Source organism: Phyllobates terribilis, unplaced genomic scaffold, assembly GCF_046119375.1.
Source record: "Phyllobates terribilis strain yellow unplaced genomic scaffold, ASM4611937v1 Scaffold_12__6_contigs__length_324123572, whole genome shotgun sequence".
Classification (NCBI taxonomy): domain Eukaryota; kingdom Metazoa; phylum Chordata; class Amphibia; order Anura; family Dendrobatidae; genus Phyllobates; species Phyllobates terribilis.
In genome coordinates this window covers 302,555,519-302,569,387 of record NW_027362772.1, presented here as the reverse complement: position 1 = coordinate 302,569,387, position 13,869 = coordinate 302,555,519, and the positions used below count along the sequence as shown (strand labels likewise).

The window sequence follows — 13,869 nt, the reverse complement described above, 5'->3', positions numbered from 1 at the left end:
ATCGCTTGGATGAAGCTGTTCATAACAATCAGCGTTATATTCTATCTAACCAAAAACAGAATTTGCTGGTGTGATCATGTACTACAGCACAGCAAGTGTCAGCGACCCATACAGACCAATCAATTAAAGGAAAAGCTAAACTGTGTGCCCATCTACTCGTCAGAATACTATATCATAGGAGGCAAATGTCAATAATAAGTGCTGAATTTCTCTAAAACTTGTCCAGTAATTTAAGTTGTAGCCGACTGCACACAAATATCAGACACAGAGACGGAAGGAAGCGTTAAAACGATCGCCACAATTTCAAGGTTGCAAATTTGGTCTGTTCATATTGGCGCTGTTCTGTTGAGTATCTGGACTGATATTCTTTTCCTAAAACAAAATAAAATCCCCCAAAAAAACTATTTCCACACAGAGTTTTTGAGTGGATTTGGGTTTTTTTGCGCTGCGTAAACTGACCTGTGTTGCATTATTGAAAGCAACAAGGTCTCAATTCCTCTTGCAGGTACACTTTGAGTTTTGAGTGGATTTTCCCGTAGAATTGTATTAGATGCGGAAAATCCACCGGTTGAAAAAAGAAACCACGTTTTAGTGCATTACTAAAAAACACATGTAATCCGCACACGATTGTATCAGTAAAGTTTTGTCAAATCCAAATACCCCGAAATATAAAAGAACAAACAGCTTTATCTGAAACATAACATACCAAAGAAAGACAAAAAGCGCAGCCTCAAAACCGCAACCAAACTTATTTAGCCAATAGGTGCAGAAATGTTGGAGACATAAAAAAGCTCGCCAAATACTCATTGTGGGAACTTAGCCTAAGGCCACGGCCCCACTATCAGTATTTGGTCAGTATTTTTTCTCAGGAGTGGGAGCCAAAACCAGGAGTGGGTGATAAATGCAGAATTGGTGACTTGTTTCCTTTTCTCTGATTGTTCCTCACCTGGTTTTGGCTCCCACTCCTGAGAAAAAATACTGATAGTGGGGCCGTGGCCTAAAGGAGAGTTTCCTGAAGGAATCTGCACTTCGTCAATTTTGGCCGCCTCAAAAAAATAACTGTGTCTGTACGTAACCTAAGAGACTTAGGCCTCGTTTAGACGTCAGGATTTTTTTTTTTTTTTACATATGAGAAAAAAAAAAAAAAAAACTTCAAAAATTAATTTGCTGGATAAGGTTTTCATGCATGTGTCTATTTTTTACCATCAGCATGGCATTAATTTTTCTTGTATGCAAAATAAAATAAAAAAATTCAAAGCTTTTCCTACCCATTAAACAGTTAAAAAAAAAAAAAACACACAACACTTGGATGCCAGCCATGTGACACCCAAGTGCTGATGTTTTTTTCTCACTCTCGGATCCATTTATTTGAATGGAAAAGTTCGATCTGTGACTAGGGTCAAAAATGGATTTCTCTATTTTTTGTTGTTTTGGGTTTTTTTTTAACAGACACTTAGAGCCCAATTAATAAAGACTGGCGTTGTACACACCAAGACTTAATAATGGAGTAAGATGCGCCCAATTCATTAGGAGACACCAGCTACGTAAAGAGTATCTTTTCACTTTTGTGCGCCTCACCGAAAAGGTTACTGAAGGGACTGGAGTGCACCAAAAAGTGGAGAAACTTTTGAAGAATTCATTGGGGGGCTTCACGGCGTACTGCCCACTTTGACATTTGGGACTGGTATGAAAACATTAAATTATTGCACAACTTCACATATCCGTGTGAATGTTACCATCCAAGAGTAACGGAAACATTTTTTTTTTTCTCAGGCATCATCCTAGTTGCTTCCGTTTTTTTTTTGTCTTCTCTCTGAACTTTTTTTTATCCACTGACTGTTATGTATCAGTTAAAAATGGATGAAATTCGGATGGAAATCGGAGGTACCATGCCTGTCTTCAGTTTGCCATCTGTTTTACATGGATCCCCCTGGATTTTAATTTCAGAGTCTGATATGCAAAATGGATGAGAATAGGACATGCTCCGAATTGCATGGGCCGGAGACACAGATCAGTTTTTAAAAGTGATGATTGTATGGCCCAATGTAACTCTATGGGCCAGTGTAATGTCCGAGAAAAAAAAAACGAGCAGCACTAAGACACGTCACATGGATGAGTGAATGTAGTCCAAGTGTATAATAGCAATATATCCATAAAACATGCTACACAGATGATCCATACTGGATCCGTTTTTTGTTTTATTTTTGCATACCCATGGGCGTTCTGATATTCGGCAGATTATAGTACCATGCTGCGATTTATTTATTTATTTTTTTTACAGTTTTTTCACACAGACTGAGTGTGTGTAAAAGAATGGTCATATGAACAGCCCTATTAGATTACATTGGTCAATCTGCTGTCCAATTTTTACGCCATACAGTAAGCTCACCTGAATGAGCCCTACTGGTGAGATTGTCCAGATTCTGGTGCAAGGAGAGCAGCCAGGGACTCCATGATTAGTGAATAAAACTAATATGCATCCGTCAGCAGTTTGCGGATAGACTTCTTTACCATGGACCTTTCACTGAATTTTTTTAATTTAATCTGAATACCTCCTACAACTGCTGCGGTCACTGATTCTGGAACAGTTTTTGGCTTTTGTGCACCTCTAATACCAAGGGGCATAACTTTGGAACAAAAAAGGCAAAATTTTCCCTTCAACCAATTGGCCGTTTGCTTTTTTCTCCTCTACGACAGAATTTCCTGTTCCATGTTAGTTGAAGGGATATCTTTATGACTAGGGAGGCACAGAAAAAAAGAAAAATTGTTCCAGAATTTGGAAGAGCAGCAATCAGAAGAAGTACTCTGTTTAGATAAAAAAAAAAATCCAAAGAAAGGTCAACTTGAAAGACGCAGGGTGGAAAAAACATAACTTTGACATCAGGAGATACTATCTATAAAATTTGACAGTAGTCCTATTTGGCAGAAAGGAAAACAATAATAGCCCTTTAAATGTTAAGGCTGTATATTCACACAATGTGGTTGTTTTTTTTGGGGGTTTTTTTTGACGCATTTTCCAAAAACTAAGTCAAATCGTCATTCTCTAAACACGTTTTTTTTTTTTTTTTTAAATCACGGCACAAATTCATCATATACACATCATGTAAACACGGCCGAACCTATCAAACAGAATCATGGCCACTATTAAGCTCCCAATGAGAGACTAAATATATACCCGTTTCCCTTTAACTACGGGCACTTGTTCAGCCTTTTGAGCGAGATGTTGAGATTTTGTCTAATTGCATAGAGAAGCAGTGCGGTGATTTTTCTAGACAAGCTTTCAAAACAATTCATTCAAGTTCTGCTGCAAGACACAGGACGTGTGTTACTGATATGTTAACCCTCCTCTTTATTTAGTCGCTAATTTCCCTTTAAGACTTAAGAGCTATAATTTCTCGTTGCCATAGCCAAGTCAAAAATGGAGATGTGTCCTATACCCTCTAAATGTCCTCCCTGAGCCAGTAAACTCATAACTACACAATCCACAGTTGTCCCGACATTTCTCACTTTGCAGAACAACTGTTCCTATTCCACAACTGTTCTAAAAAGTGCAACTCCCCTCACCCCGACAAAGCTACACAATCCCAAAACAAGGGCTCATCCGCCGAAAAATGTTATTAAGAAAAAGCTCCGCCAAAGCCAAAAGGACAAACCGCGACACCTGTTAAATGCAGACAACTGTCTGAATCTGTAGTTAGTAAGTGACAATCAGGACATATACACTACCCCGGATGAAAGGGGAAAAACAGATTATACGGGTAATGCAGGTTATAATCTCATATTTGCAAATAAATTAGTTAAGGTCCACAGGGACATGAGCTCCCATACTGAAAATCCAGAGAGTCCCACAAAAGGGCTTCTTATGCCCACAACTTGTGACGCAGCAAAAAGCTGTGATGTAGAAGTTTCTCCATCCCCAATATGGGGTTTTTTCCAGTATCAATACTAAATACACTTTAGGTTAAATTTGACACACTGGCAACCAGTTTGTGTTTATTCAAAAATGAAGCCACGTTGCAAATGTAGATTTAAAACATCCTATTGTTTTGTGTATACATAGTCCTACAGTCTGTCCATTACTTCTTGCCAGTCTATGTAGTAAAAGTTCTTAAGAAGGAGAGGCACATATGTGACTGCATCAGACTACACAGGGTCTGTTTGTAGTCTGTTACCATGGAGAGACAGATCTATGAAAATTTTAAATCAAAATTTGCAAAAATTGCTTTTTTCCCCCCTCATTTTAGATGCCTTGGAGCAATACATTTGGTTTTGATGGTTGACAACACCAAAGTTCAACCTAACATTTTAAGTAATTATATGAAAATGCTACCAATTGTTTACATCCTCTCTCATATGAAGTGAGCTTTCTTAATTTTTCAGACAGCTTACAGGTCTACTTATAATACACAGCAAGAGGGGGCATTGCATTTTGGTTGAAGGCACATAGCTGACCCAGGCTCTTAAATGGTTGTTAACGTTGCTTTGCTGTGTGCCTTGTCACATTTCCTCGCTATGTCCTTTCCAGGCCCAAAATGGCCTTAATTTTTTTATTACCTGTTTGACTCTGCGGCCTTATTGCTTGCTCCTAGTTAATGGTCCCGTAACCACGGAAACCAAACGAATACAGAGTCACTAGAGAATGGAATGATTAAACAGGTTGCCCTTGCAAAACAAATTTAACTTCAAGTAGAAATGTGTGCGGGGAAGAGTGCTGACATGGTGGATGCTCAGAGCACCCAGGAGTGCAACCCTCTGCACCTGTGGACTATAAAGCTGCAGCCTCTCACATCGGTGGAGAGGATTAGCACATCCAGAAGGCCCTCATCACCCTCTTATACATGTCTAGCACGACTCTAGTACTCCTCCTGTCCTATGTACTCTATACATATTGGAAAGTAATTAAATCGCCATTTTTGTTATTAATAAAAACACATTAATTCTGTCATAGAGATGGCACTTGTATATATCTTGTAAGTGCAAATTCACCCTTATTTCTTCATTCATGAAAAAAAACTTGCAAGTGTCTAAGACGTGATTGAATGGAGTACTGACAAGACTGACTTTCAGTTTGGGGTTTAGCGCACAATATTCTTGGTGAACCTCCGGCTCGTTAGTACGAAGCTCCAAGCAGATCCTACTAGAGCCCCTCCTTCGTGATCTAACAAGCACCCTACTCACTTAGCTCAGCTAACAGGTGTCCCCCAGCTCTCCAGCACTGATCAAGTGTCACTTTTTTTTTTTTTATTCAAGTCACAGAACAAAGTCAGTCTGTTCCCCCCCCCACTCCCCAGAAGCTGAAACTGACAGCTGGTTCCCTGCAATCATTATTCCATAAGATGGCTCCTGCTGCCCTTCCCTAAGTAATATAGAGAATATGCTTGCAACACTTCAGGAACAAGCCCCCACACTTCTAAGGCAATATGGCTATCATCTGCGGCAATAAGGGGGCCACAAAGTATCAGTGTATATGTATAGGTGACAACTCGCCTGCCATTGCTGCTGTCTATTGTTGTCACATATTTATTTTTATATATTTTTATCTTCAATCAATCATTTCTGGGTGGTAACTTTCTTGAGCTATGAATCCTTCATGGTTTTCACATCGAGTACGTCGACAGCCTGCAAACCTCCTCAAGACTTTTTACATTTTTTGCCTCTGTATATGCAAAATGAAAACCTTTAAAAAACAGCTGATCGGATTTAAAAAAAAAAAAAAAAACTTTTTAATTCCAACTAAAGTTCCATTTTTGTACCGATGTCCGGTTTTATTCATGTCTAATTGACCACTTTAAATGGAATCACAATGAAATATATTTTTATGTTCATTTTGCTTCCTATTTCATTAGAACTATTTATTAATATTTAATACGTGAAAACCACAGGTTTATGGCACTTATTTTTTATGTTATACACAGGTGAACCATGGACTTCCTGCATTGACGTGAAGGACAGTGTTTTAGATGGTAATAGTTCACCATTCACTATCAGTTAGCAGGAACTATCCCTGGCAATACAGGAGCCACATTTTCAACATTTTCACTCAGATTTCTACTGATCTTTACTTATTCCAATCTTTTCACTGTAATCTGGAGGCAGCAGCAGAGACATAGGGGGCGCCACATTCCCTTCAATAGAGTAATAGAAGCCAAGACTTGCAATTACTTTCCTTGTCAAGTTTTCATTTTCTACTTCCTAAAAGCTTTCAAATGAAGAGCTTCTGGCAGTGGGAAAAAAAAACAGATTATGATAAAACATGAAAATGTTTTATGAGAACTGGACTTCGCTGTACCAATGATAAATATGTGTGAAAAATGCAATCCACAATTTACAAGTCAGCAGATGTACGAGCCACCGGCGCTTGCGTTCACACCAGTTTACTGACTCCCGAAGTTTCTTGGATTTTTGAGACATTAGGAATCTTTCATTTCTCTTTACAATATATATATTTTTTTTTTACTGTTTCGTAGATTAAAAAGAAGTTGTTTTTAGAAACTTTTGAGTACTGATAAACCATATATTGTTGTGGGTACCATCTGTTTGACCCTGGACATTCCTTGTGTTTTGACAGAGATGTAAAGGTAATTTAATTTTCGTATAAATCTATATTGTTCTCTTGGGGTGTGGGATCAGTAAAATATACACAAAGCTTCCCATCTCCTTATAATGGACCTGCAGATAAGTCCCCTGCTCCCACCTGAGCGTTGTATGCCATTTATTCCAGCCTCAGGCCCTGACAACCTGTGAACAGGAAGCGGAACGTGCGTTCGAGAAGGAGTATAATCTGGTTTTCCATCACAAGCCATCTCATCTTCTGAGAGACACGGTCTGATGTATGCACCAGAGTGACGCCCCCATATGGTGGTAGTCTGTGACTGCTCACTTGTGGGGTGTGATCACTACAATGACTCCTACAGCTTATTGGGCACTGAGATATTGTAATGCATCAATCTTTCCATTTCTAACAGAATCAAGTAATCACTTTGCCGATCCTTTTAGACGTGAACACAGGAATATCTATCTGCATTCTACCAAGTTTCATCACTTGTTGCAGTTCAGGAGCTTCTTCAACTACAAAAGTATTTTAGCATTTGTGATAATCAGCTTTGCACTTGACCTGGTTGATAATTTTGCAATTCTGGACACAAGTTGTCAAAGTTTGCATGGTTGTATCTGCAGTAAGCTTGTGCTACATATGTTCAATAATGACGACAGCCTTGTATCACAAGAGACTACCTGTCCCACTGAGAAAATCTGATGAGGTGAAAATGTATCACTGTAAATCCACAGGTTTAAGATAATCGTATTTAACTGGATAATCATAATATTCTAATATTTATAATGTGCGCACACACGATAAGAGCTCTCCATGTCGTAAACACATATATGATGTCACAATAACGTAAATTTATTTTCCAAGCTCCTTCCAGCCTCTGGGGAAATCAGACTAAAAGAGGCTAATGCAAAGCAGATACTTCTTTTTTTCTCTTCTTCTTTCTCATGACAGTGTTCACAAAATTTATTTTCCAACTCTTCTAATCTTTGGTACACAACCATTTAATTTGCATAACCCAGCCCTCTCGTAAAGCACGAGGAAAAAAAAATATCTCAGCACTCGTTTAATTAAAAAATGTAAATTTGCTGTCATCTTGGGGCCTGGTGAGTTAGGGACGACAGTGGCATCTTTTACTGCTGACAGCGATGCACAGAACGGGTTTTTGTGAACTGCAGGGAAATGAGATGATAAAGGGACATGTGTGGACAGAGGCCCAGAACGCCACGACTTCCATCCTTGTCGCCCACAACAGGGGTAAATCTAGGACCTCACCCCGGCAGTACCATCGTATCTCAAAGGGGCAAAATTCACATTTGACTTGTAAATACGAGTCACATAATTTGATGCCAATTGATCTCCACAATCAGAAAACATTTATTGTTTAAAAAATAAATAAAGAAATAAAAAAATGAAAAACTTGTTGAAAATGTCAATAAATAATGCTACAGATATTTTAGTGTAGCTATATATCTAGTGTAAATATATACTGAGAAGTAAGAAGGTGCAACCACCAAGAGGAGAGGCTACATAGTCCACACTCGTCACAGCACATAACTGATCTGTAAGTGGCGTGTAGACTGAGAGTTGTAGTCCGACAACTAGAGAGACACATGTTGCACACATGATTCTTGCTCGGGATCTGTGTCTAACATTGAACATATCCATCACTCACAGGCACTTAAATCATGTGTCCGTCACTGTGCACACTGCCAAATTAATAAATAATGGATGATACTTGAAACTTTAGTGATGGCGCTAAACAAGCTTTATATGAGTGCTATCATAGAGAAATAGAGAGATAAGAAAGTACGAGGCTCGGGCTCCTATAGCGCTCGTTATACGGGATAATGTTCCTTTTTTTTTTTTTTTTTATAAGCTGAAATCATGATCTCCTGGGTGTGATCACAGTCACTACGGAAACCCCTGAGCACATGTGCGGCTGTAACCATCTCTGCAGACAATGCCTGCAAGGTTCAACCGCCACTGACTAACTGAATGCCCTCTTCTCTCCTGCTTCCTCCCCCAATGCTGCCTTCACCTGAGCCACCTTCCTAAGATATGAAGCAAACAGGGTTCCTCCCAAAAAAAAATAAAATATTAAATTACAATAATGATCACTGCTCACAACAGCCACTGCCTTGTCCTAAATTAATGACATTCCTTTCAGGTTACACAGACTCTTACAAATAAACCAGAAGTACCAGAACCTGGGATAGAATAACACGAAAGGAGAGCTCTCCCTACACCATCGCCTCTGCCTCACATAGTCGCTCTACTAAAGTCACACAGGACGGCGGTCCATGCTAACAAGCACAGCAGCCGGGGAACTGGCCCCCTCCATCTCACCATGGCACAATGGGCACAAGTCCATACAAACAGAACAAGACACTGACCGGGCAGCCTGAGATCACCCCTCCTGAACTACTACAGGACCATAGTAATCAGCAGAATAACCAGAACTGACTCCTACAGCCCTCCCAGAGTAAGCACCCTATCACCATGTAACTCTGCTCAACACAGTGCCCTCTGTGATGGGCAGAAAACTTTTTCAGACAGCATTTCTCACACATTATAGGAGAGGGGGGGGGGGTCTGACTCTAAACTTTACTATAGAACATTAAACAGAAACTATAGACAAAACAATAGTCAAAGTGAAACAACACCAGTGAGTCAGGAAGAAACAGAATGCAAATAAAGCACAAAAGCTCAGTTTATTAAAAAAAAACTTCTAATACATCATAGGATGAAAAGAGAGAAGCAAGTGCCAGGTACTCACCATAGTCAGAGAATCCAAAGCTGAATTCACTTAAATAATCAACTTTCATAATACTTAATTAGTATCTAATTGAGGCTGATTTGCTTCCCGGATCACAAGTTGTTTGACTGATGTCACTGTGTGTGTCTGTTGGAGCTCTGTCAGCAGAGCAGGCGGGCAAGCTAAGGATTGGCACAGCAGAGATGGCACCGCCTCCTACTGGCCTTACCAACTGGTTAGAGGGCAGGTGAAAGATCAGAGAGTGTCCCTGCCCCTTTCCCTGTGTGTGGATATGCTTCTCTCTGAACAGTGCTGCCTCAGAGGTAGATGTGAAGTGAATGAGCTCCCAGCATGGAGTTTGCAAGGAGAAAAAAAAACAAAAAAAAAACACACACACACACAAGCCCAGTCACAGAGTCAGTCTGCCCTATCAGTGTGTGACTCTCTCAGGGGCTGTCCTTCCTGCAAAACAGGCTTGTTCCCAGAGCATGGAGTCCCTGACAGCGAAGGAGGCACAAGACATTCCCTAACACACAGGACACACTCACTATTAGGGTCCCAGGGTCTCCCCCTGCACCAGCACTGAATAAAGGAAAGCTACAGAATAGAAAACAAACAAGAAAGAGGAAAGATTACAAATGTCTTTACTGTAATGTAAACCAGGCTTGATAAAAAGCAACAATTAAAAAAAAAAAAAAAAGATGGCAAAATGAAGTCATTTTCACATCTACTGCTCTACTGAGACATTAATAAATTCCAAATGTCTGTAATACGCATAAAATCCAGGTGCAGATACTTTTCCCTCAAACTGTGGAGAAAAATCTAACTAAGAGATTGCATTATAATAATCTATCCCCCGAGCACGTTGTCAAATAAATACATGGGGGAGAAACTGTGTTTAATCTTTGCTGTCCACAAAAATTTGGAAAATATTATGCAGTTTTCAATCCATGTGTCCCTATGAATATATTCCCCTAAACTGGAATTGTGCACCCAAAGTGTTCCCAGAACTCAGCTACACGTGTAGACGGCCGTTCCTCCGTCTTACAGTACTGTAGCATTACCTTCTTTATTTCCGTTTTCACACAGGGTTATAACAAAGACCACAACATCCTGTATTATGACATTAGAGGCTGATCATTATTTATCAGTCATTGAAGGCTTTGTGCAGATATGAAGTCGTCAATTCACCAATATTCACAAGTTTAGTTCATGTTTTCAACAAATGAAATCCTCTGGGATTATTCACATTTTCAGGTTCTGTCAGTTGGTAATGTGTGTCTCGTGTAAATGTGTTTCTGTCTGTTTTCTCTTAATCTGAGCTGAAGGAGTCATTTGTAGTTGTATTTCAACCCAAACAATTTATGATAAAAAGTCTTGCAATCCAAGGCATCCCAGTGGCAGCTACAGACAGAAGCTGAAAAACAGTCAAGCACAACTGGGAATACGGGATCTAAGATTGGGGCACTAGAGTGGAGACCCTCATTCACTAACATATTAAAGAACATATAGTGGCTTGCGAAATTGTCAGATGAGACCAAAATTGAACTTTTTAACCACCAAGGTAAACGCTATGTCTGGTGCCAAACCAACACAGCTCATCACCCCAAGAACACCATCCCCACAGTGAAACATGGTGGTGGCAGCACCATGCCGTGGGGATGTTTTTAAGCAGCGGAGACATGGAAAATGGTGCAAGGGTAAGATGGATGGTGCAAAATACAAGGATATTCTTGAGCAAAACCTGTTTCAGTGGGTCAATGATTTGAGACTGGGACAGAGGTTCACTTTCCAATAAGACAATAATGACCCAAAGCATAATGCTAAAGCAACACTCAAATGGTTTAAGGGGAAACTTGTAAATGTTCTGGAGTGGCCTAGTCAAAGCCCAGACCTTAATCGAATTGAAAATCTGTGGTCAGACTTGAAGATTGCTGTTCACCAGAGGAAACCATCTAACTTGAAAGAGCTGGAGCAGTTTTTCCTTGAGGAATGGGCAAAAATGACAGTGGCAAGATGTGGAAAGCTCATAGAAACTTATCCAAAGTGACTGACAGCTGTAATTGCCACAAAAGAAGGCTCTAGAAAGTACTGACTTTAGGGGTGTGAAAAGTTATATACACTAAAGTTTTCAGTTATTTTGTACTATGTAATGGACTAGGTAGTGGAACCACTGTGCCGTGATCCGAGGAGAACCCGGAGGGGTGTGACTAGGTTCCTCACCAAGTCCGACCTCGGATGCATGGCGGCTGACTACCGCGATTCAAGGAGAGACGAGGGAGGCGGGACCAGGTGCTACTCTGGGACTGACCTCGGGAGCATGGCAGCTGACTCCAAGGGACAGGAGGCAGGAACGGCCAGGAATGGTAGACGTGGCAAGCACTGCCTGGCTTGGCTGGTATAGTGACTGGCACGACAGACACGCAGGCAGGTACTGGTGGACAGGGAGGCAGGTGCAGACAGGCACAGCCAATAGGCTGGCGCAGATGGGCACGGCTAATATACAGGCAGGCTTGTGCTGGCGGGCACGACAGATGCACTGACTGGCAGGTGCTGGCGAACACGACTGATGTACAGGTAGGTATACAGGAATGCGAGCACTGGGATCTGAGGACTGACAAGTGTGTTAGTAGGTTCCTATGCAACGTAGTAAGTATGTTCCCATCAGGTGGAGGTGCCTTAAATAATAAGTGTCTCCCTTTAAGAGGACGGGACCGCACGGTGCCCTCAGCACAATGCCCGAGGATCTGCACGCAGTGCGCGCACCCGGTCATCGTCAGCTGGAGCAGGAAACACAGGATGGGGGCCGCTGCGGTGAGTCGGCGCTACAAGACAGAGATGCTGGCGCTACATCCTATTTATTGTTTGCTTCACAACAAAAAAAAACAGCAAATATTCACAGTTGTAGGCATGTTCTTTCCATAAAAAAAAACCCAAAAAAACCTGTTAAATTCCAGGTTGTGAGGTAGGAAAACATGAAAAATGCCAAGGCGGTGAATACTTTCGCAAGCCACTGTATATGTGGTTGTGCTATCAATGGTTTCATTTGAAAATGCCCCTCAGAGGTGTTGAGTGAAAACCCATTTTCAGATATTTTATTAGGGCATGCAGACTCTCATTTTGGATCTCTATATCCCAGTAATAGAGAGGGGCTCCAAAGTGTCTCTTCTCAGACCTGACACATTTGAACAACGCGGACAGCTATGTGATGCTATGGTGGGACCATAGGGGAATTGTACAGCAGCAGGATATCCTATGAATATTTTTGGGGGGGGGGGGAGACCAACAATCTTCAGTTTTTAAGCCAGTAGTGTGAAAACTGTATTGCGTAAACTAATTACAAAGACATTCTGAAGGCTCTTTGTGCTCCTGTAGCAGCTATGTATAGACTTGAAACCATGGTAAGCCTGCAAACACTGACAATGACATACAGATATTTTATGCCACTTAGGTAATAAACACAACAATATGCTGGATCTCGCACAATTCCTGCACGTACATGGCCTTACATGATGGCACATCCAACTGCAGTTAGTAATATGGCTGCCAGGAACACCTGTGACAAGGCAAAACCTTTTTCACACCTTGCAGTTTTTGACACTGAACCCTCCACCGTCCCCCACACACATGTGGTTATCCCCGGATAATGTACTTTGTTTTACCCTTAAATGGTCCAGGATATTTGGGCCTTCAGGAGATGAGCGGACCTGAACTTTAAAGTTCGGGATTCGTACCGGACACTGACTTCTCCAGAAAGTCCGTTTTAAATGTTTGAGTTCTGGGGTAAGTTTGGGGAGAGACGGAGGGGGGAGAGGGAGAGAAGAGAGATGGGTAGGAGAGGAAAGAAGAGGGAAGGTGGGGGAGGAGAGAGAACTTTCCGGGTTTGAAGTCCGGGTTCAAGTTCAAGTAAAGTTCTGGTACCCGAACCGAACTTTGGACATAAAATTCGGTCGGGTACCAGACCACTCATCCCTATTCAGGAACAATCACATCTTAGACATTTTTACTAAAACCTTTTTTTTTTTTTTTTTTTTTTACTGAATGTGATTTTTGTAAGGCTGCAAGACAAACCCCCACATAAATGGCTCATGTATAATATTTAGTAATAAATTCACTCAAGTAAAATGAAAGGAAATATTTAACATGCTACAAATGTTAAGGCGGTTGGTCACGTTCTCTTTAATTTTATCAGATGTGTTGGGGACATGATTTTTTGTACACCTCACATGATTTTTCTCATAGGTAAAAACAGACCATTTTTCATCAATGTTCGGTCACTATCAGTTTTTACCTTCAGTATTTCCTCAGAGTTTTTCTCGAATTAAAAAATAAAATTGCAAAAGCTTTCCCTACCCACTGCAATATTAAAACCGGACAGTAAAAATATTGCACATGAATGTCAATGTGTGCTGGTCGTGGGATCAAAAAATGGATATGTTTTTGATTATTTTTGCAGACACTTGGTGCACAAAAAAACCACATTTACATGTGAAGATCACCATTGACTTTAATGGTGATTTTCACTGATAGAACACGTTTGTGATTCACCTAAATTTCTAGA

At 40.7% G+C, this 13,869-nt stretch overlaps 1 protein-coding gene across 13 annotated transcripts in view; it reads right to left on the bottom strand.

The window, feature by feature from the left end:
- Nucleotides 1-13,869, bottom strand: part of CASZ1 (castor zinc finger 1) — a 231,806-nt gene that overhangs the window by 41,196 nt on the left and 176,741 nt on the right. For 3 of the 13 annotated variants that reach the window (XM_073657249.1, XM_073657238.1, XM_073657242.1), the window contains exon 1: nt 9,330-9,670. The exons of 9 other annotated variants lie outside the window; for them this stretch is intronic. Coding sequence is in view for 3 of the 4 variants with exons in the window: in XM_073657238.1 (XP_073513339.1) it covers nt 9,330-9,378 (49 nt within the window). In the remaining variant the exon portion in view is untranslated. Of the gene's footprint in view, nt 1-9,329; nt 9,672-13,869 lie in introns of those variants that run through there. One more of the 13 variants, XM_073657250.1, reaches the window with a different exon arrangement.